General features: G+C 40.2%; 3 protein-coding genes across 3 annotated transcripts; 1 reads left to right on the top strand and 2 right to left on the bottom strand.

Moving 5' to 3' along the window:
• Window positions 1-383: 383 nt before the first annotated feature.
• Window positions 384-7,447, bottom strand: LOC115740251 (glutamine--fructose-6-phosphate aminotransferase [isomerizing] 1). Its single transcript, XM_030673735.2, has 11 exons — window positions 6,984-7,447; window positions 5,619-5,791; window positions 4,741-4,852; window positions 3,815-3,960; window positions 3,174-3,338; window positions 2,313-2,673; window positions 1,976-2,226; window positions 1,755-1,869; window positions 1,328-1,583; window positions 1,078-1,249; window positions 384-685 (listed from the first exon to the last, which is right to left on the bottom strand). The coding sequence occupies exons 1-11, from the start codon at window positions 7,189-7,191 to the stop codon at window positions 602-604; spliced, it is 2,043 nt and encodes a 680-aa protein (XP_030529595.1). The 5' UTR covers window positions 7,192-7,447; the 3' UTR covers window positions 384-601.
• Window positions 7,448-9,342: 1,895 nt separating this feature from the next.
• Window positions 9,343-12,270, bottom strand: LOC115740256 (thioredoxin F-type, chloroplastic-like). The gene is made up of 3 exons (XM_030673742.2): window positions 11,857-12,270; window positions 9,791-9,890; window positions 9,343-9,685 (listed from the first exon to the last, which is right to left on the bottom strand). Exons 1-3 carry the CDS (start codon window positions 12,174-12,176, stop codon window positions 9,551-9,553), a joined length of 555 nt encoding a protein of 184 aa, XP_030529602.1. The 5' UTR covers window positions 12,177-12,270; the 3' UTR covers window positions 9,343-9,550.
• Window positions 12,271-18,813: 6,543 nt separating this feature from the next.
• Window positions 18,814-23,943, top strand: LOC115740092 (aspartic proteinase 36-like). The gene is made up of 10 exons (XM_030673463.2): window positions 18,814-19,400; window positions 20,172-20,301; window positions 20,401-20,648; window positions 20,750-20,974; window positions 21,279-21,441; window positions 21,537-21,610; window positions 21,800-21,890; window positions 22,167-22,242; window positions 22,679-22,750; window positions 23,608-23,943. The coding sequence occupies exons 1-10, from the start codon at window positions 19,186-19,188 to the stop codon at window positions 23,751-23,753; spliced, it is 1,440 nt and encodes a 479-aa protein (XP_030529323.1). The 5' UTR covers window positions 18,814-19,185; the 3' UTR covers window positions 23,754-23,943.
• The last annotated feature ends 93 nt before the right edge of the window (window positions 23,944-24,036 follow it).

A 24,036-nucleotide genomic window follows, 5' to 3' on the forward strand; every position in this document is an offset into this window, starting at 1 on the left:
CTCAGATACTCCATTGAGTCCATCAATCTTGCATTTTTGGTCACCCACTCCTTTGTTCCACCACCTACTCTTTTTCCCCGTATACGATACAATCTTCCTCTTCCAACCTCCACCAGATTCCTTTTACATTTTACGATGCAGCAAGGGATAACTTCAACCAAAGTTCATCATAGAAAAAGGAGTTTCTGACTTTGGTAGATAACGAAAATTCAGCAACAGAAATTTTCATGATCTATATGATTAAAGGCATTAATGCACTACATATTGCTACAAGTTGCGTGGCGTCCCAGATGAAACTATGTTGCAGCCATTCTTGCTATGTCAATCATCTAAAACAATGTTCAGGTGATAACGACTTTAGGCAAATTAATAGTTAAATGCATAAGCCGTGGACGCACAGAAAGGGGGTTTCATGGGAGTCTTTCCTAATTGGTTAGAAATGGAGATCTTTCATGGCCTTAGTCAGGGAAGTACATGTATTAGTCAATCATTACGATCAGTAGAGCGTAAACTCAAGTCGGAAAGATAATTTACATTTTCGTGACATAATCCATTTTGCTGCCAGGGCAAAACGATCAGAAGAAATCTGTCAGTAAGCTGTTTACTCGGTTGTCACACTCTTTGCAAGGTTCCTAGGCTGGTCGACATTATATCCTCTTAGGACTGTGAGATGATACGCCAACAACTGCACCCCAAAAGATATAAATTATGTCATGTTAAAGTACTGTATAAGAACAAAATAGTTATAACAGCATAATGAAAAGGCTCAATCAATAAAATTGATTTTGTTTGTGCTAGTCAAGACTTAAAAAAAGAATCTCTCTGAACTGCCGCAAATTATAGAGAGGATTTTGGAACCCTTAACGCCAAAACAAACACCAAGAGCATAAAACAAATCGAGGAAACAGAAAGCTAGATGATTCCTTCCAGCTTCACCTCATCTACATCATAGCTTCGTATCCAGCAAGTAATGACGCGTTCAGCAAAACAGGCAAAAACAATGTTGCATCTTGGCAAGTATAAAGAGATGTTTTCTTTATAGATAAGCACGAAGATAATGTTATAAGTACTCAGTACCTGCAAAGGAACTATATTGACTACAGGCTGAAGACAGTCCTCCACCTGAGGAACTTCAATGACTCTACTACATGCTCCACCAAGAGACACAGCTGCAGCATCCCCCCTCGAGCACATGACAATCAGGCGTCCTTTACGGGCATGGAGTTGCTGAATAACTGACTGTTGCTTGCTGTTAACATTGACACCTTCATTTTTAGACCAAATAAAATTTCACAGATATGAGTTAACCTATGCCACAAAAGCTAACCTGAAGCAAGCATCATGAGTAGCAATCACTACAATGGGCAGACTCTCATCAACAAGAGCCAGAGGACCATGTTTCATTTCACCAGCAAGTATTCCTTCACTGTGCATTAATGCTACTTCCTTTACTTTTAAAGAACCTTCCAGAGCTGTAGCATAATTGTATCCTCTGCCAAACATGAGAAGTGACTGCTCTGCAATTAGTAGCTTAGCAAGATCTTTCATTTCCTGGTCAAGCTTCAGCACCTCTCGAACTTTGTCTTCAAGATATTCACAAGGGATTCAATGTTCCATACAAAAAATTCATCAACAAAAGTTCAGACAGAAAGGCATACACAACTTAGAAGTGAACAAAAGTTTAGACAGAAAGGCATACACAACTTAGATGTGAACTCGGAAATTGTTAAGGTGAGATAGGAAGTGACACATACTTGGAAGGTCGAAAAGACAATCGATTATTGCTTCTCTTCTGGCTTGATTAGAAATAGCGTCCCCTCCGATTGCTAAAGCTAACATAGCCATAACTACTATTTGACTTGTATATGCCTACTCAAAAAGCACATCTGTTAATTAGTTTCATGAAAACTCAACAAGAAACAATGGAGAAGAGAGGATCGACTCTGTAAGAGAATGTTGAAAGGTACTCTCTCACCTTGGTGCTTGCCACGCCTATCTCAGCACCAGCATTAATGTGGACACCACAATGTGTTTTTCTGGCAATTACACTGCCAACAGTATTAGTAATTCCTACACATAATGCACCATTCTGGAGAGCATATTCCAGTGCATGTAAGGTATCTGCTGTTTCACCAGACTGACTGACAAAAACGGCTGTATCTTCTCTATAAATTGGGCCTTGGCGATCCAACAGATCACTTGCAATTTCCATTGTGACAGGAATTCCTGTTTTGAAAGCAAGCAAACAAGAAAAGAGTTGGTAAAAATAAAGTACCGTCTCCAACCCTCATAAGCTACCACTTGATACTTGCCTGAAAGTTCTTCCAAGATGGGCCTTGCAGCTAAAGCGGCATTATAGCTTGTACCACAACCAATAAAAACAATCCTCCGACTTCTCCTAATTGTCTTGAGATGATCTTTCAATCCACCCAGAAGGACAGTCTTAGCTTTGCAGGTCCCTCCACGTATAAGTCTGCCCCTCATCGTGGTTGTTAGGGATTCTGGCTGTTCGTGAATTTCTTTCTGCATATAATGTTCGTAGTTTCCTTTATTTATTTGTTCAACTTCCATCTCAAGAACAGAAAGTGCACGCTGTACTGATGCCGGCCTGGAAAGTAAACCACCACGTTTTCCTTTGTCACCATCAAACTTTAAGATAGATACCCCTCCATCCTGATGCAACCAGCACTAGTAAGATTAATACAGCATTTGGCTTCTCATAAGTCACTGTGATACTAAAATCTAGAAAGAAATGATCCATGTAAAGATCATATTATCAGCCCTCAATTAAGGCAATATAACAGAACTTTCCCCAGCAAAGTTCACCTCACATGTTGGCAACATGCTCCTCCAATGGAAAAGGACAAACTGTTGTTCAACTATATGCAAGAAGTCAAGCCATATAGCATTCAGGCGACATTGAGCAGAAAGCTTCTCGGTTACTGCTGGTGATATTGAGCAAATTTTACCACATTGCTACACATTCACAAATTGATACTGAGATGAAAGCGATAGAACTCAAGTTAAACTGAAGTAACCCCCACACCTAAAATCTTAACATCTAAGATACAATTGGTAGATCAATAAAAAATACAATCAAGAGACTGATGAGGCAGACTACACCACAAAGGCTAAAAATACCCTTAAATTCCTCGCAACAACTATGTATTTACCTTCAGATGAACCACTTCACCATCTTCAATAACTAAAACTTTTCGTGTGTGCTCAACCAAAGCGTTTGCATCACTGGATAAGAACAGTTCCCTGGGATTCCCATTCTGGGAAGGATACTTATCATCATGGAATAATGATCCTTTGCTTGAATCTTCTCTCAATTCCTGAATGGAAAAATGACTATGTTACAGTTATGATAAATAACAAGACAAACAAGATTTCTGACAAGGAAAATGCATAGGTAAGACATACACAGGAATGGACGCAGGAGAGCATACAACTACACATATGGAATGAGAACTCCTAAGCCTAAGCTAGAGTTGACACATCATAGAGACCTAAACATCATGGCCAACAGTAACAATGCTATTCATTCTCCGATCTAATAGGAATGACCAAATGTAAAGAATCAATAAACCGTCTCCACCAAGCAAAACAGATGCTATCCAAGACGTCACAGATTAGCAGAAACATTTGATTGAACTATGGTTAATAGATTCGGTTCTTGAAGTACACACATGGCATAGCTCTTACTGAAGCTGAAAAGAGACAAAACAATTACAAAAAGAAAACAATTTGTGAGATGTGATCAAAAGTAACTCATTTGCAACAAGCCACCCAAGTTTTAAATGGAACTTACTTTGACACCAAGAAGCAATGGACTACCACGCTTACAAGCGATCAACTCATTAGGATAATGCCGGCTTTTAAAAATAAGGGCATAGGCTCCTTCAAGATGCCTCATAACTTCTAGCACAACTTGACTAAATGTGACAGCCATGTCACCTGCAGTCCCAATGATATACCAATCATAAATAAAATATCACTAAGCATTGTTCTCTAGGGTAAAGTAACATGATGGCACACTGAAGACACCAAGTAAATAATTTGAAACATGTATGTATGTTGACACCATCCTATTGGTGGTCCTGTTGCCAGTTAATTCACAACAACCAAACAATTTGAGAAATAAAATATGCTTTTTCCAAAAATGATGTCATTCATATGCTAATATGCTGTTGGAGAATTAAGTATCCATTTGCCGAGGCCCTACAGACACGAAATGAGTCACCAATACAATTTTTTTCAGATCTGAAGTGCCTACATTTGTTGGGAAAAGTACTGGCGCAACATGGGCCTGACAGATATAAGTTATCGAATGATCAGCGCTCATCCTTCAGTGACCGTGGCCACGGGAAAAGAAAATTAGAGCTTGATAGACTATCCTTACCCCGACTAGACTTAAAGGATACTTTCAAAAAAAGATGTCAGAGAAGCTTTATCCATCAGATGGCTCTAGTTTTTGCAAATAGTAGAACAAATATCCAACACTACAATCTTCATAAAGTTGCACATGATTCATGCGAAAATCTGCATATTAATGTAGCTTGTATTGGAAGATTGTAAAGCTAAAATCAAAATGATTAACTACAACAACTTTTTTAATTTCAGTGTCTCATATAATTGTGTTGACTGAGATTCCATTTTCTTCACACACAAACTCACTAAGAAGCTCATTAAGGTCACCATGCAATGATGATCTTTCACTGCATTTAAAGGTATTACCTGAATCTTCATTAGATTTATCAAAAACATACTTGGCGAGCTTAGGAATCACTTCAGTGTCAGTATCAGATTCAAATGAGAATCCATGTCGTATTAGTGTTTGCTTCAAGACCTGCAAATGTAAATGAAAAGGTAAGACCTCACAAGAATCTACCAGCAAAATTGCTTCGTTAGTTTTGAGCTAGAGAGAAATATCATTGGGAATGTACAACATTTTACAGACTCATCACAGAGTAACATATAAATTAGGAGTATATCATACAGTATCATTAGGAAAGCATCTTGGTATCTAAAATGTTTTTCATTGGGGTAAATTGAGGTCCAAAACCGGTTACAAGGTTTCTTGGCCAACAAAGGATATTTGCTGCTAATGATCCACACTTCAAGCTACATGTTCTTTGTGAAGACTTCGATGGGAAGTCCATGATAATATGACAGAAAGATAAGCCTTGGCTCAGTTTACTGTTACCAATGCTCATGTGGCTGATTCATAACACTCCTTACTAGATCAAGCAAATAAAGCATCATTGATTGAATCAACTTCTCCCTCTAGTCAGCAGCCATGCCTTCACTCACATTCTGAAAAAGGAGTAGTTGTCTAGATTAAATATCTCTAAGATGCATGAACAGATTTATGGCATAAAATCATCCAAACAGACTATCCAATCAGCGATACCGCAGGAGATGTACGCATTCATTGTCATAATGTTACAGTAATCAAAATGACAAAGATGTACTTTCAACCTACGTGAAAATTTGAAACCAACTCACCTCAAAGGTGAAAGAAAGATTTTATAATGAATATAGCAAAATGGAAACGGAAAATAAATGGATCTTATAGTATAGTCCAGACAGATGCCCGTTAAGCCTAAACCAACCTCATAATTAGTGATGACCCCATTGTGTACAACCAGAAACTCATTTCCAGCACCAGAGCTCTGAGGATGACTATTTCTAGGAGCAGGCTCTCCATGAGTTGCCCACCGTGTGTGCGCTATTCCGGCATGAGTAAGAAAGGATTCCTCCAAATTCAAGTCTGTGGCATCAACCTCTGAAGATAACATAACCAACAATGAGTTCCTTGAACTTGGCTGACGAAAATTAAAGAGCAAGACTTGAAAGATGGAGACGTCAATTAATCCATCACACACATAAAACAAAGTAGAACAGCCATATAGAAGGTTCATTTAACAGAATAAAAGAGAAAAATCCTTTACGAAAGTAAAATAAAGTAGAACGGTCATATAGAAGGTTCACTTAACAGAATCAATACAAAAATCCTGTAGAAAAGTAAGTTCCCAGTTCAAAGGCGTTGAGTATTGCATGCACCCAAATAAATCTGCAGCATTTAATCCAGTGGGGCCAATAGAGTCTACACAAGGCCCAATAGATTCAATGGTACAAATGCATTCAAGGTGAACACGCATGGTCTACGTAAAAATACTTACTTACAATCCAAACACTGCATTGAAAACTTGACAGTGAACATGTGGACCGCTGCTTAACATGTCCTCTATCTCTAAAAAAATCCTAATGCTGTTCAAGGGGAAAGTGCTCTCACCTTGTATTTTTGCTAAATCAATTTCAAAGAGAATCTGGGAGAAAAGATGGACCTTCACCCCAAAATAAGCTTATAGATTATGTGCAGCAGTCATTAGCAAACAAAAAAAAATAAATCCCCGCTCGGTGAATATCTAATTTCAGCAGGAAGCTTAGGTATTGAAACAACTCGTAGTGAGTTCAGCATATTTCCACAAACAAAGCAAAAAGGTTGGTCTTGATTAAAGTCCACTGAACAAGGGCCAATTTCATTGTCATGACCATGTGGACGGTTGCTTGAAATTAGTTAACAGGGGACAAAATGACAAATGACATAGCAGGCTTCTTGAACGAGGGCGCTTGTCTAATCGCAGAACAACGTTCTTCGTGACGACAAACAAAATAAATGAACTAAGAAACAAAAAGAGTCTAATTCAGATCGAGAAAACGAACTGTATCAGAGGTGCACATAAAAATCATATGCAGCGACCATAATCGGCAAAGCGTAACCGTAACTGAAAAAAAGGAGAAACCTTTCCACAAGAATAATGTCAAGCGGGCAGATAAACTAAACGGGCAATCGATCATCCCGAAATCAATATCCAGTTCTAAAAGTTCTCTCCAATCAAACGAGAGGCATAATAGAAGAAAGCTTCGTCAGATCATTAGGTAAGCGAAATCGGGGCGCAGGAAGGGAACGATACCTTGGTAAACGGATTTGACGAGGGATTCGATGTTGCCCTCCTTCCGGAACACGAGCGGGGGGAGAGAAACGGAGGAGGAGTCGATGGAGATGCCGGCGGAGTCGTAGCCGCGGTACTCGAGGCGGCGGAGGCCATTGAAGAGGACCTGGAGGATGTAGCTCCTCTCCCTCTTCACATTGCAGTTCAGGTAGGCGAATATGCCGCACATTCTCCTTCTCCCTCGTCGTCTGCGACGTTCGCCTCCTCCTTTCTCGCTTCCGAGCTCCGACTTCTCCGAGAGAGAGAGAGAGAGAGAGAGAGGAAGGAAGTAGTCAGAGATGGAGATCGTTTCTGACCCTTGACCCGCTCTTCTTCTTCGTCTCGTTCGAAGGATCGGTGGAGGATCAACGACTCGTCAGCGGAGGATTCATCCGGAGCAGGCGGTCCTGTCGCCACCAAACGACCTGTGTTCGAGCGAATGAACACGAGACGAGTCGCCCTCGTGGGGCTGGCTTGTTTCCCGAGGTTCGAGGCGGCTCGACGACGGAGGGTGTTTTGGTAATTGTCGCATGCACCAGCTTGTCCACCGTGGCGTGTCCTGACTGGTGGGTTGACGTGGACGTCCCAGATAGCTTCATTTTTTTGGTCAAATCGAGCGATAGATTGTGAATTGACTTTTTTTTTTGGGGGGGGATTGTGAATTTACTTTGAAAATAGGCTTTTTGATTAAATTGTCAGGCAATTTACATTCACCCTCGAACTTTCAAATGTTGAAAAAGAAAATTCAATATTCATGCGGAAAATTGGAATAATTAGCCAAGTAGTCCTAAACTTTTTGTATAGATCAATTCCTCCCTAAAATTTTGAATTTCATCGATTAAGTCCTATAGTTTTGCGTGATATTCAAATGTAGCCCTTCGGACTAATTTTCATCGAAAATTATTGATGGGGTGATCCAGTCATCAATGGTCAACCGATGTGGCACATCACCACGTCGGCGTTTTCGGTGAAAATTGGTTTGAAGGAATACTTCCAAGTTCTGCGCAAAAGTTTAGGACAAAGATTATAATTGAATAGGCATTCGTACAAATAGATTTAGTTAGATTGGATCATTTCCCCTATCAAAAGAAAGAGGACACCTATGTGAAATAAACTGGAGCAAAACTAGCTTTGCGTAGAGAAACTAATATATATATATATATATATATATGTTAGATATTTTTAAATATATTTAGAGATATCATAACATGCGTATCACCAATATTCTGGATATTATTCTGATTGATTGTAATTGATTATGTAATAATTCCTTACCGTCATTTATTGCGACAATCGAAATGCTATTCAAATAGCTAATAATAATATTTTCCATGAGAGGATCAAGAACATTGTGATTGACTGTTATTTCATACTGACATCATGGGATCCATGACATTGCAAGACTTATTTTCACTTTGTCTACCAATCGGATTGCTGATATCTTCGTAAAGGCACATCCACCCGAGCTTTTTTCAGGATTTTTCTAGATAAATTATTATATTTTAACTATTCTTAATATTTTGAATATCATTCTGATTGATAATAATTGATTATGTAATATTTCATTATTGTATTTAGTCACCATACACTCCGTCTTTTGAATATTTGAGAATTATCGGACTATTTTAGGCGCGTTTGCAACGAACAGTCGTGACAGGGTCAGGGGAGGCTAATATCATCGGACGCTCCGAACGGGAATGTATAATGCAATCAGTACATGTTTTTTTTTTTTTTGTCTCGAAGCAATCAGCACATGTTACATGCCAACTTCATGTGAAGTTTCTAACTCTTGCTTTTAGCCTGCGTTTATTGTTTGTGGGGCTGGCGGGCGCATATAGTAAATTGAGTCAGTCCCTGGACTTGGTTTTGGACTTCCTACCCAACAAACAGAGAAAGAAGAAAACCATGTCAGCTCGGAAAGCGGTGTCGGCCACCGTGGCCGAGCATACGGCATTGCTGGAAGCTTGAGAAGGAAGCTTTCCGTACAAGCCCGCCTCCTAGCTCTGTAGAAGTCGTCTCAGGGCTTGTGGTGACTCTTCGTTCGGCGGTGCTCCGCTCGGATTCTCATTCACTAAAGATCTTTTCCACTGCGGTCTTTGATCTCTATTTCTCTTGACTTGACTTGGGACTGAAGTTTTCTGTGTAGTGTTTCTTTTCCTTCTTTTTTTCCTGGTAGAACTGATACAATAAGACATTTCAGAGTACAAACGATATTATTCCGCTGTTACCATACCTCAGTCCAACCGAGATGTATGTATCCGTCTCAACGCAACACAATGTCGATTGCAAACTTGCTTTGGTGCGTGCTTGGTTGAGATAATAACAAGTGATCCTCCAGGCATTTGGAATTGGGAACTGGGAACGCCGTTAACGAAGAAAATATCACACAAGAAAATATCACAAGAACATCCACGAGAAGAGTGGAATAATTAGCATGCTCAGCCTTATCCCAAACATGGAATGATTCAATATATTCACTTTTGATAAGATTATTTGAACAGCATCCGATTTGAGGTCGACAGGTTGCAATGGTTAAAAGAGGGCCTTCTTCAGCCGGATCTGACTGTATCGATGGCAAGAACAAGATCATCGAATTTGGCACCCTTCACTTCCTTCACAATCGCGCCTTCCTTTAGTATTTTGAACGTGGGAACCACCCTTAGGCCAAGCTCCTTTGCCAATGACTGCCCTCAAGTATTCACAGAAAGGGAAAAACAAAAACAAAGAAAACTGAGAGAGAGAGAGAGAGAGAGAGATGCTTCATCTTTGGAGGGTAGCAGGAAATGTACCTTGTTTTCTTGGTTGCAGTCGAGCTTCAGAAAAACAACATCAAGATACTTCTCGGCTAGCTCTTGAAACTTTGGAGCCATGACTTTGCAAGGACCACACCTATTAAATTTTCGATCGAGAAATATCAACCATCGAGAATCAGACATGTGAAGAAAGGTTCAAATATTATTAACACCCAAACTCAATAAGAATTGAATAACTCAGAGAGAGAAATGAGGCTAGTGTACAAGACGTCGAGAACTCAGCATCTAAAGGCGAGTATACGAGCAGAAGCAAGAGTACGAGAACTCAGCATCTAGAGGCATTGACACATGAATATGCTACCAAGACCTCACACGTACTTATTTAGCAGCTGAAACTCCGGACAATATGCCAAATGAAGTCTGGCATTCGACCAAAAAATAAAAAAAAAGCGGCAATACAGTAGACAAAAGACACAGCCACAAGAAGTTGAAAGCATACCGAAGCTTTGATGACTACATACGGTAGGATGTGGCATACGAGTTAAGATGTTACTTCGAACAATAGAGAGGAGAAGGAATTAGATATGAGCCATATATTCTAGGGAGCTACGTTAATAATGCTGCACCTTATTAATGTGCTTTGGGGTGATATCTATGGTCCAAACTTTCTGACATTCTCAAAGAGATAAGAGAAGTAAAAAATTAGATGGCACCATTGTTAAAAGTGGAGGTAATTACAAGTTATTACAACTACGGCAAAGATCTAAAGGTCATAAATTGGGAACTGGAAAGCAACCCAGAATAGTTAGTTGGATCTGATTTGTGATTTGTCAATGTGCAATATGTCATTATTGAGCAATAGGCATGACCCCTTAACATGAAAGGAGAACAATGTTTTGAATATAGACTACTTGAGTAATAGGCATGACCACTTAACATGAAGTTTACAAAGGATATATGAAGAATACTTATTCCATAAGTACCCGTAGCCTTGTAAAACAGAGGTGCTTGACAAAAATGAAACTCCTATTCTAACCAAGAAACTGAACAGGAACATGCAAATATCGCGGCATGCTGCCACAGATAAATGGATGCAAAACAAAGTTGCTCTTTACTTAGGTAGATAAACTTGCACATCGCACTACTGCAAACGAGAGGCAGAGAAATGGATAGGATATACACAAATGAATACAGCGAAAGGGATAAGTCATTAAACACAGTCCCAACACGTTCTCAGATAATAGCAAAATCACTGAAATTGATTGCTACGAAACACTACCAAGCATAAACCATATAAGAAATTGGCCAGCAAAACCAGCAGCCAAGATATGTTACAAGAGAATTTCTTGTTGCAACTTTCATGAGACCTGGCACGTTTTGTTTCTGCTTTGGATTAATGTTGTTCTGATTCAACCTAGACCGTCAGGCTGTCATCCGAAATTCCTTCTATGAGGCTCATTCAATGCTTCTTGCAGCATCTACATAAACGAACAGCATCAAAGATAATAACAGACAAGAGAAGGCGAAACCATTATGGATATCCATCCGAAGTTTCCAGTTACCGATCCGACTCCCTCGTCTGAGCTGCTTCTCCGAATGGTCATGTTACAAAGAGCAAAATGAATTCTGGGGATATTCCTTTAGAAGCAAGTGGTCTCAAATGCGTTCAGCAGCTCACCATTTGGAAGGAGCAAACCACATAAATAGAGAAAAGGCTTTCGAACTTCATCTAGTATGGGCAATCCTCGTTAGCATGATGGAAACTCCTACCTCTGACACAACCCAGCAACCACCAAGTCCAACAACAGAAGCTATCTCAAACTTTCTACAGGTCGGGGATCAACAATCTCAACATCCAATGAAGGAACCCTTTCAAGAGTATCTCACAATTCCATAATTTTGCAGGAGAACAGGTCACAGAAACACTCTAATATCCCAAAGATGCCCCCAAAGTTCGCTCTTTTTTCCTCTTCACCGAAGACAATAACAACAATCAACTCCTCCCTATCCTAGAGACACTAACGGTTGCCACATTATATGGAAAGCAAGAAAGAGCTTAACAAAAAGAGATATGAGGATGGGATCAGCGAGGACGCACGCACCATTGGGTGTACATGTCAAGAACGACCGTCTTGTCGGGGGCAGAGTTGACGATGGGCCAGAAGGTGTCCTTGTCCACCTCCGTCACCTTCCCCACCGTGTAGACCCCCGTCGTGTCCACGCCACACTTCGCCGCCACCCCACTTCTACCACGACCGACGCCGCCACTGGCTTGCAAGTTCACGTTCTTGGACCCCGACAAGCACCATCTCGAGCTGGAGCTGGAGGTGGAGCCCGAACTCGAGCCGGAGCACGAAAAGCAGGGCACAGAGTTCTGGGAACGGAGGGAGGAAGCCGAGAGAGAGGAGAGCTGAAGAGCCATGAGCGAGCGAGCGAGGGAGGGAGCAGAGTGGCAGTGAGCAGCAGCCAGCAGCAGTCGCGGTACTACTAGCTCTCTCGTCCTCGTTAACGGACAAATGGCAATGGCGATCTTTTTGGGCAAAGCTGGTGGAAGGACGTAAATAGGCTTCGGCTTGTGGACCTGTCGAGCGCACAGCGTGTCTGTTTTCGTCAGCTCGCCTGAGTTTTTCCGACTCGCGAAACGAGAGGCGGAGGACGAGAGGGATGAGCGCTAGTTGGGCCTTTTGCCACCGATATGAGTTTGGGCCCTGAATTCCGGGGAAAAGCCCACGCATTACGCGACGCGATGACACATTAGGCAATAATTACCTTAATTTTCTTTTTGTGCAGTCAAGTATTTTGACTTCTAAAATATATTTCAATGTGAGTAAATATAATGTCGTGCCAAGTGATTTTGCTGACCGGGACTCGCATGCTCGGTAAAAATCTAAGCAGCATTCCCGACTTAGCTTGCTCACTTAGTAAAAAATCGTGTTTAACTCCATTTAGGTGTTGGGTGACGAGGAGAGAGAGCGTGTGCTGAGGCGGACAATCTTAACCATGCGACGAATGACGTCTTTTCGGGAGGCCGCACCAGATGCTAATTGTTGGGTTTGTCCCACATCGGTTGTGGAAAGGAGTGATGGTTGGTTTATAAGTGTAAGGGAAAGTCTCATCCTTTAAGTTAGCTTTTGGGATGAGATAGACCTAAGACCACCTAGCAACCGGTATCAGAGCCTGGTTTGGCGAATTAGTGGGAGTGACGAGTATGGACAAAGGGAAGGTGAAGCTCGATCGGTTCGATGGCAAGAAGAATTTGCATCGGCCTTTGTCAGGAGACAAATCGGAATCGATGAAGTAAGAAAAGTGGGAATTCTTAAATAGATAAGCTTTGGGTGTGATTCGTCTCTCATTGGATGCAAGTTATATTTGTTAGGTGGAAATCAAATTTGACGACGAGGCAAAAGCTTTAATTTTATTATCTTCTCTACCTCAAAGTTCAAATGCAACTGTGACTAGAGTGAGCGGTTCGTCTGGTAATAAAAAGTTGGAGCTTCAAGCAATCCGAGATTTGTTTCTTAGCGATGATAATCTCTAATAAAAAGTTGGAGCTTCAAGCAATCCGAGATTTGATTCTTAGCGAGGATCTTCGCAGAAAAGAGTCGGGTGAATTTTCGGGTGTTGAAAGGAGATTGTAGAGCCCCAAAGAAGAAATTTTAGTATCGCGATTGAAATCAAGAAAAAGAGAAATCAGTGAATGCAATTCTTAAAGAGATGATTGATAATGATGCTTTAATTTTGAGCATCAACACTCCAATTGAGTCTTGGATTCTAGAGTTAGGTGCGTCGTTTCGCTCTACTTCGTGCAAAGAATCAATGCATAATTTTGTTGCTGGAAAATTCGGAAAGGTTTATCTTGCTGATGATGAACCTTTGAATAATAGGGGAAATGGTGATGTTTACATTAAAACTACTAAATAATATCAATGGAAGTTGCATGATGTCGGATATGTTCTAGGGCTTAAGAGAAATCTTATCACTATAAGTCAATTAGACATCACGGGATACAGAACTCTTTTTGTGGATAGCTTTTGGAAAATAGTTAAAGGTGCTTTGGTTGTAACACGGGGAACAAAGTCAGAAACACTTTACATGGCTGAAAGCAATAGAGAAATCGCAACTGTTGTTGAGTCAAAAGTGGATTCTAAATTGTGACACTATAGGCTTGGACACATGAGCGAAAATGAGATGAAGTTGTTAGCATCTAAGGGAAAATTACTTGATTTGAAGTCCATAGATGTTGGTCTATGTGAGGATTGTGTTATGGATAAACAGACACGTATCGGTTTTTCGAAGATTGGGAGAGAACCAAAGAAAGAAAATTAGAGTTGGTGCATACAGATGTGTGGGGGCCAGCTCTTGTACATTCCCTCGGAGGATTGCGCTATTATGTCACGTTTATTGATGATTCCACCGGAAAGGTATGAGTTATTTTTTGAAAAGTAAATCTGACGTGTCCGCTCTTTTAAAGATGGAAAGTTGAAGTAGAGAATGAGACTGGCTTGAAAATTAAATGTCTAAGGTCCGATAATGGTGGTGAGTATGATAGCAAGGAGTTCAAGCAATTTTGTGCATAGAATGAAATCAGAATGATAAGAAGCGTTCCCAATAGACCGCAACAAAATAGAGTTGCTGAGAAGATGAATAGAACTTTGAATGAGCATGCAAGAAGTATGAGGATGCATGCGGGATTGCCCAAGATGTTTTGGGCGGATGCAATTAACACAGCAGCATATTTGATCAATAGAGGACCTTCGGTTTCACTTGATTTCAAGCTCCTAGAAGAAAAATGGAGTGGAAAAAAGGTGAGTCTCTCGCATATGAAAGATTTTGGTTGTGTTTCATATGTCCACATAGATTCTAAAAATAGAGATAAGCTTGATGCAAAAGCTCAAAAATATTTTTTCATTGGATATTGTTCTGATTATTTTGGCTATCGTTTTTGGGATGAGAAAAAATAGAAAAATAGTAAGAACCGCTGATATTACATTCAATGAAAACTTATTGTACAAGGATAGAGCTGTGGTAGAATCTAGTGTGAAGAAGCAAACGATGGATACTAGAGAGATTGATTTGGAAGGATTTTTTAAGAGTGTTATGGTTAGAAATCCTTAAATTGCTGATGTAGACTCTAATAAAAATTAGAACAAGAACCTTATACTCCTAAGCCCACTTTGAGAATATCTAGTAGAACATCTAAACCTGTACATATGTATTCTCCATCATTGAATTATTTTGCTTTTAACTAATGTTGGCGAACCATAAAATTTTTCTAAAGTAGTGTAGGTTAAAGATTCTATTAAGTGGGACTTAGCAATGCATGATGAGTTAGATTCACTCGAGAAGAATAAAACTTGGATGTTAATTCGGTTACTAGATGGGAAGAAGACATTGCAGAACAAGTGGGTGTCTTGGGTCAAAGAAGAACCCGATGGCGGCAAGAGGTACAAAGCAAGTTTAGTAGTAAAAGGTTTTCAGCAAAAGGAAGGAATTGATTACACGGATATTTTCTCTCCGGTTGTGAAATTGACTATTATTAGGCTAGTGTTGAGTATTGTTGTTGCTGAGAATTTACATCCGGAGCGGTTAGATGTAAAGACTACATTCATCCATGGTAACTTAGACGACGATGATGATGATGATGATGATGATGTGTGTGTGTGTGTGTGTGTGTGTGTGTGTGTGTGTGTGTGTGTGTGTGTGTGTGTGTGTGTGTGTGTGTGTGTGTGATACAACCACAAGGTTTTCGGATTTCTAGAAAAGAAAATTATGTCTGCAAGTTGAAGAAAAGTCATTATGGCTTGAAACAAGCTCCTAGATAGTGGTACAAGAAATTTGATACATTTATGTGTGGTAACAAGTTCACCGGAAGTGAGATGGATCATTGCTGTTGCTTCAAGAAATTTGATGACTACTATATTATTTTGCTGTTATATGTGGATGATATGCTCATTACGGGATCTGGCATGAGGGAAATCAATACACTAAAGCAGCAATTGTCAAAAGAATTTGAGACGAAGGATTTGGATGCAGCGAATTAGATTCTTGGGATGAGGATCATGCGGGATAGATTCAAGGAATTCTAAAGTTATCTCAAGAAAAGTACATTGAGAAGGTCTTGGACATATTCGAAGTTCAGAATGCAAAACCCAGAAGTACTCATTTAGGAAGTCACTTCAAGCTCTCAAAGAAGCGATCGCCAAAGACAGACAAGGAGCAGAATATATGGCTAAGGTGTCGTATGCGTCGTCTTGTTGGCGTTTAATGTATGCAATGGTGTGTACTAGACTAGACATAGCTCATGTAGTAGGAGTTGTGAGAAGATACATGGCTAATCTAGGAATAAAGCATTGGGAATCAGCAAAGTTGTTATTAAGATACCCGAGATACACTTCGGGTATGTCATTATGTTTTGCGAAAAACGGTGTAACTTTACAAGGCTTTGTTGATGCAGATCCTAGTGGCGACTTGGATAATAGGAAGAGCACCTCGGGTTATGTTTTTACTTTAGGTGGCAATGTAATCAGTTGAATGTATAGACTTTAGACGTGTGTGTCCCTCTCAACCACCGAAGCAGAGCATGTTGCTTTATCTGAAGCTGGTAAAGAGATGATTTGGTTGAAAATTTTCTGAAGGAAATAGGCAAGGAGCAAGACATCAATGTTCTTTTTAGTGACAGTCAAAGTGCTATTTGTCTTGAAAAGAATTCGGTATTTCATTCAAGGACAAAGCATGTTGAGTTGAAGTATCATCACATTCGTGAGCTAATAGATGATGGGACATTGTTATTGAAGAAGATTCTTAGTGCAGAAAATCCAGTAGACATGTTAACAAAGGTTGTCACCATTGAGAAACTAAGGTTGTGCATTGCCTCAGTTGGCCTCCATGGATAGTGATGAGGGGGCCGCCTCACTAGGACAATTTTTTGGTTACAAAGAGGAGTGAAGAGTATGAAAGATTATTGCCGTTTTGAAGATCAGCCTCCAAGTGGGAGATTGATGGATTTTGTGGAGTCCGATAGAAAAAAGAGAAAAACAATATTAAGCATAGATCTTTTACATGGTATAGTTGTAATTATTAAGCACGGAGCTTCTACATAGTATACTTGTAATTTACTTCTCAATTTTGTATGCCATAAACTCCCGTTATATATTAGAGCAATATCTTTTATATCTATAACGCAAAAAACTGATAGTGGAGAGATAGCCTAGTGCGACACTATGCCTTTTTCTCTTTCTGATTTAGAAGGTTTTTTCCACGTAAAAAATTCGCTTGTCTTCTTCTTCTTCTCTTCAAAGATTCGCGTTCCTAACACCAATGTTCATAGGTGATGCCTAGTTAACACCAGTAGCGTCCGAGTTGCATTGCCCTTCCGTGGTTTTGAAGGCTATCTTACATTCGAAAAATTGAGGTATGTGGTCGAACGACAAAGAATGTTTAGATATTCATTTGTAAAATGGACAAAAAGTACTGATACTAGCAGTGTCATTCTTCTTAAGATTCTAGATAAACTTATTTATCCCCGATTGACCCGATAATATATTTGTGCCGAAACCACCTGTTTCTCTCTTTTCGCTTCAAACGCGTTTGCGTGCTCGAACATCTCTACTTATGCTCGGGGAGAGTCAAACGACAGTCCACATGAAAATCACCCACGTCGTCATTCTAGATGTTCGAGTTCGCTTGGTCGATCGATACAACGCGAGGCGAGAGACAAAGGTAAAACCACGGGGGAAAGCTTTCCTCGCTGTACCGTGGCGGTTTTTGTGGTTTTTGGGGGGGGTGTTTATTGTGAGAGTTTGGCGGAGGACATCAAGGCCATCATCGAAAGCCAATCAATGGGGGAGAAATCAATCATACAGTTAAAGTTCAGAAATGATGTTATATATCGAGCTAAAGTTTAAGGATTATGAATAAATTAAAAGTTGAGGATCATATCGCACATTTAGCGTAAGTTAGGGGGACCATTTGTGCCATTCTTCGAGAGATAAAAGAATGCATAGTATCGTCCTAAAAAGTGATGAAGAAACACGTCGTATGAGCTTAATAGTCAACATTCAATACCAATACAAGTAAGGGCCTATAATTAGACATGGCCACGGGCCGTGAATCGTCAATTCCGATTTGTGGCCATGCTTGAACCGGAACTGGTCATGCTTGAACCGGAACCGGCCCTTGAAGGGGCAATCCCGGTTCCGAGCCGGTTCCGATTCGACCCAATTTTGGGCCTTTGGACGGCTCTTTTCCCCTTTTTTTTTTTTTTTTGCAGTTCGGAACCGGTTCCAAATTTTTTTAAACCGTAACCGGCCCGTGAGGGGTTGGGCCGGTTTCGGGCCCAAACCGGTCCGTGGCCATGTCTACCTATAACGGGCAGCCTTTGTATCGTGTCAATTGCTTATGCATCGACGTATGCTATGGAGTGCGACCTCGTTCACCCCATTTGGTGAAGTATCGAGTACGTTCAACAGAAGTGATCCTAAATACGATAGAGTGAAGTAACGGAACCATGCAAATCATGATAAATGTTTGATCGTATGTGAACCCTTTAATTGTTTATCGTTTTGGTTTTAAGCGGATTCGTTTTGTGATAAAACCTTAATTAACAGTGAACAAGCCACCAAAAATCCTAAACTATGCCTATTATTATACATTTATCCTAAACTTTTTCTTGTGACACCAAAAACTCTAAATTTTTATTTATATGACACATTTACTCCAAACTTATTACTAGTATGACATATTTATTCTAAACTTTTTTTATGACACTAAAAATCCTAAATTTATACCCGTGTGACATATTTATCTCAATATTGAGGATAAATGTGTCACATGATTATAAGTTTGGGATTTTTTTGTATCACAAAAAGATAATTTGGGGTAAATATGTTATATTGATAAAAGTTTGAAATTTTTTGTGTCACGGGAAAAATTTTAGAATAAATTTGTCACGACTTGCATGGTTTAGGATTTTTAGCGGTGTTTTCCTGTGCGTGGAGATTCGAGAGGGAAGGTTGAATATCGACCTGGTCGGAGAGAGAAAGCGAGAGAGGGTCGCCGAGAGAGAGAGACGTATTGACCATGAGCAAGCAAAGGAAACTCCAAGGACCATGACTTTGTCGGAGATACGGACGTCAACACAAAACGGGCAGAGATCGAAAGTTTTTTACTATTTTTTTCCCCTCCTTCCCGTTATTACAATCCCCACCACCGGCGTCGGTGTTGCTTCCATTGTAAACGCCTCTCTCTCTCTCTCTCTCTCTCTCTCTCTCTCTTCGTGTACGGATGGTTCTGCATCTGAGGAATCCATGAACCAAATTCGAATGCTTTAGTTGCAGAAAGCACCAATCTTTGGGGGAAGAAAAAGAGGAAAGTTTGGTTCTTGCTTTGTGGGTTGGTGCTTTCTGCATACAATCTGTGTATCGTCTGGGAAAATGGATCTGGGGAGATTGTTGTTGGCAATCGCGGCGGTGTTGAGTTTGACCCCGGTGGTTTGTGGGAATGTGGTGTTCAAAGTTCATAACAAGTTCAAGGGACGCGAAGACAGGAGTCTCACCGCCATGAGAGCCCACGACGCTCGCCGCCACGGGAGGCTCCTCTCCGCCGTCGATCTCCATTTGGGCGGCAATGGCCATCCTTCTGAAACTGGGTCTGCACTCTTCTTTCAGCCTCTCTCTTGTGTACACATGGAATTTGTCTGGTTCCCAGGTCTCCAATTTTGCGTTCTGCTTGCTTCTTGTTAATCCGTTTGATCTGCTATGCACCTTTTTCTTGGCGTTGTTTGGATCCAACCCTCCTGAGATTTTTGTCCCGGCTTATCAATCTTCATACGGGTTTCTGCTAGAATAGGTTTCTTCCCGGTGCATTCTCCTCTGCATTGAAGTCAGATTCTGCTTCGCTCCTAGAGGCCGTGTTTTGTGGTGATTAATGTCGGCATTAAGTTTCTTTCGTTTTAATTTGGAAAGAAGAACGCACGATATGGCTAAGTGGCTGGCTAATCTTGTGCTTAAGTTTACCTGCTAATTCTGATACTTGGATTTCTGCTGCTGTTCTTCCTTTAGCCGCTTTTGGTAGAGCACTAGTTCCTTTGGTCATTCTTCATAATTGAATTGCCACTCTGTTAGAAGCCATTTTTCCATTTGTTGTTTTTCATTGTATGTTTAATCAAGGTAACTGCTCTAGCCTCAATGGGTGCTTCTTTAATTAATTTGACTGCAGAGTAGCTTTCTATTTTTATTGCCCTCCTCCAATAAGAAGCAGCACATGAATTTTAATTTTGTCTCATGGTACTTTTCTGTCTTTGACGAAATGTAGACCGAGGACTTAAATTTCTGGCCATAACCTTCTCATGAAGCTAACTGAGTGATTCAGTTGTCTGGCATAGTCAATTTAAAGCCGCGTGACCTTTTGCCTCTTGCAGGCTGTACTTCGCTAAAATTGGGATTGGAACTCCCTCAAAGGACTACTATGTGCAGGTTGATACAGGAAGCGACATCTTGTGGGTGAATTGTATCGGCTGTGACAAGTGTCCAAGGAAAAGTGACCTTGGCGTATGTTTTCTTTTGTTCCCAATATTCAAACTATTGTCTTCAGATTTAACTTAGCTCCTTTTCGTTGAGCTCAGATACATTATGATTGTTCTGATACAGATAGAACTCTCACTTTATGATCCTAAGAGCTCATCAACCGGAAACCTGGTGACGTGCGATGAAGGGTTCTGCACTTCCACATACAATGGTCCCCTTCCAGGATGCAGGCCGGATCTGCTTTGCCAGTATAATGTGGTATATGGTGATGGAAGCTCCACCGCTGGATACTTTGTGAAGGATTCTGTGCAGTTAGATCAAGTGACTGGAAACCTTCAAACGTCATCCACCAATGGGAGTATCACATTTGGGTGTGTGGCAGTTTACATGTGGCACTTCTTCTATTGTGAAGCATGCCTGGCAATTCTGGCCTGGCTCTCTTTGTTCATGGATTTTTCTTTCCCTTTAATAGGTGTGGGGATAAACAATCTGGAGAGCTTGGCTCATCCTCTGAAGCTCTAGACGGGATTCTCGGTTTTGGACAAGCGAATTCATCCATGCTTTCTCAGCTTGCTTCATCAGGAAAGGTGAAAAAGATTTTTGCACACTGCTTGGATAGTGTAAATGGTGGCGGAATTTTTGCTATTGGAGATGTTATGCAGCCAAAAGTCAACACTACTCCTTTGGTACCAAGCCAGTATGTTGCGCAGCTTCTACTTCTCATCTCTGTTGTGGCATTATTATTCTGTTGTCATTAGGTTGAAGTTTTCAATTTGTAAAATGTATAAAGCAAATGGTTTTCAATAGAAACATTTTTGCCTTATTCATTTGTTGTGGGACTGATCCCTTAAAAGTTTCTTTGGAGATATTGGCTGTAAAGTGTTTAGGTATGCATCTCTTTGACAATTGCTCATCAAAGAATGCATCTCTGTCATGATCTTTTGTGCCCCATTTAATCAGCTCCTGGCATTCTTTGTAATTGTACCTCATTACTATTCTAGGCCGCATTACAATGTTATTATGAAGGAAGTTGAGGTGGGTGGTGATGTTCTACCACTTCCGACAGATGTATTTGACAGTGGGGACGGGAAGGGAACAATAATTGACAGTGGCACAACTTTAGCCTATCTTCCAGATGAGGTTTATAAGCAACTTATGAATGCGGTATACGATTTTTAACCGTTCTTACTTAGTTCTCCCCTTAAATTCTGTCTTTTCATTTACTTATCGTGCTAATTTTACTAATTTTATGTGATTAGATCATGGCTAAGCAACCTGGACTGAAATTACATACTGTCGAGGAGCAATTCTCTTGTTTCCAGTTTGTTGGAAGGTGACACCTCTTCATTTCATCTCCATACTTTGAGGAAATTATGTTTATCTTATATGTTTCTCAAGCCCTTAGGTTCTAGCATGCCTGTCGCGTGAAGACATTTTTTGTCAATCTATCATTCTGTAAAGTCATGGTTGAACAGAGAGTAAAAAGGAATCCTTCTTATTTTATCTTCCTCTGTGATTGCAGTGTTGACGATGGATTTCCGGTGGTCAAGTTTCATTTTGCCGGTTCTCTGACTTTGACAGTTTATCCTCATGATTACTTGTTCCAGATCCGTGTAAGTAATAGATTCTTCACACACTAACAGTTAGCTTTCTAGTCTAGATTTGTTTTAGACATGGAAATATCAATGGAGCTATTTTGATTTTCGGTTCCTCCCAAGCGTTGTATGTTGAGGATATTCTAACTTTATGTTGCTTATGCTTATGTCACAAGGACCAAATGGCTATCGTACTAGATTGTCTTGGTTTCTTTCTTTCATGAAACTGACGAATTGATTGTGAGTACCTCTGAAGTTCTGGTAAACATCACTTGTTTCATGACCTATATGCAGGAAGATGCTTGGTGTTTTGGTTGGATGGACAGCGGGATCCAATCTAAGGATGGAAAGGACATGACCCTTCTGGGAGGTACTGCTAACTTTTACTAACAAACCTTTAATACGTCTGGCAGTTTCAAAGCATTAGTCAGTCACCGGGATTCACTGTTTAGGTTCACATGGCTATAAAAGTGGGGCTTATTTCTACGATTCTTGCCCACTCTACGAACTGAGTTTGCATATATATTGACTAATCAGTCAGTGCACCAGTGGTTTTGCCACTTTTTGGTAAAGAGGAGGAACTGGACGATTGTTCCTTTAATTTAACAACTCTTACCATTAGCTAGAAAAGCTTTTACCTAGTTACTCAGCCAGACAAATACATCTCTCTCTCTGCCTATATAAATACATATATGTATATTTTTATATACTTTGGAGAGGTTGGTCCATGCAGGATCATTCAGTCACTGTTAAACACTACGGGATTTGATCACATATTGAAGCTTTACCTGTATGTCTAAATGCAGATTTGGTGCTTTCAAATAAACTGGTTTTGTATAATCTGGAGAATCAGACAATTGGATGGACAGAGTACAACTGTGAGTGCTGTCCTCTTAATCGTGTTTACTGGTAGAACTTGTGTTTTTATTGTGGATTTCATTATTCTCGCAGATTAGAAAGTTCAACAATAGGCACCAAGAAGGTGCAAACCCATATGAAAGAGCCCAAAAACTAAGCCATATACAAAACTGCTCCCAAAACCAAAAGGGAGCTCAAATACAACATAAATCATTGACTATATCAACCCGGGGCATTTACATCCACATGCAAGTTTCCACTATGTATAACTTTAAGCCTTTTTCTTGGATATCTGACAAGGTCTTGTCAGTTAACTTGTCATAGATCAGACAGTTATTCATTGTCCTCTATTTTGTTCAGTGCATGGTGTGACTGGTCCTTTTTCTTTTCTTTTTTTTTCTTAACATGTTAATTTGAGATATGTCTGTCTCTGGCTAGATGCTTTGTTGTCCTTCTAGACTGGCAATTCAAATAGCTTTTGCAATTTTTATGAGATTTAAAGTGACAGAATGACATATCCCATGGTTCTTTGAACTTTTGTCATTTCCTTTTGTTTCATAACATGTATTTGCTGATGGTATGACATGAGTCAACCAACGAAAAATCTAGTAACTCAAGGTGCAATATTAGTGTGATCCAGTCCAATTTGTTTACACAAGATTGCTTATGTGGTTGCTTAGGGGGAAGTTGGAACTAAGTTCCCGCCAGCACTTCTTTGTGATTCCTCAAGTTTTAAACCAATAAAAGATCCACCGACATTTTCTCAGAAAGAAAAAAAAGAAAAGAAAAGGATTTAGATCAGATTCATCTTAAAGCCTTCAATACAAGCACTCACCTTATATTTGGATTGGCAGTAATGTTTCCGTTCTAATTCCAGGTTCTTCGAGCATCAAGGTGAAGGATAATAGTGGAGCAGTGTATTCTGTGGGTGCGCATGACTTGAGTTCAAGTGCCACCCTTGTCATTGGACGAGTATTCTCGGTTTTTTCATTGTTCGTATATATGCTGCACAGTCTCCTATAGCAGATTAACAAGTTCAAAGTCTCAACCAAACAAAACAGAACGATGCTTACAAACAATCGCAATTCTTTCTTACACTTTACTACCTCGGGTAACAGTTTTTTTACAATTGTTTCAGGGTTGTACGAGGATCTCTCTTCTGTAAAATACTCTCTTGTTTAAAGGCATTCACACTGCATACCAATTTGCTGATTATAGAGATCTTAACTGGTCCATTCAACAGCTTTAGTAGGACAAGAAAACCTTTCTCTGTAGTGAATGTTTTCTTTCACCATTTGTCTGGGGC

This window comes from Rhodamnia argentea, chromosome 1, assembly GCF_020921035.1.
Source record: "Rhodamnia argentea isolate NSW1041297 chromosome 1, ASM2092103v1, whole genome shotgun sequence".
In the NCBI taxonomy this organism is placed as follows: Eukaryota; Viridiplantae; Streptophyta; class Magnoliopsida; order Myrtales; family Myrtaceae; genus Rhodamnia; species Rhodamnia argentea.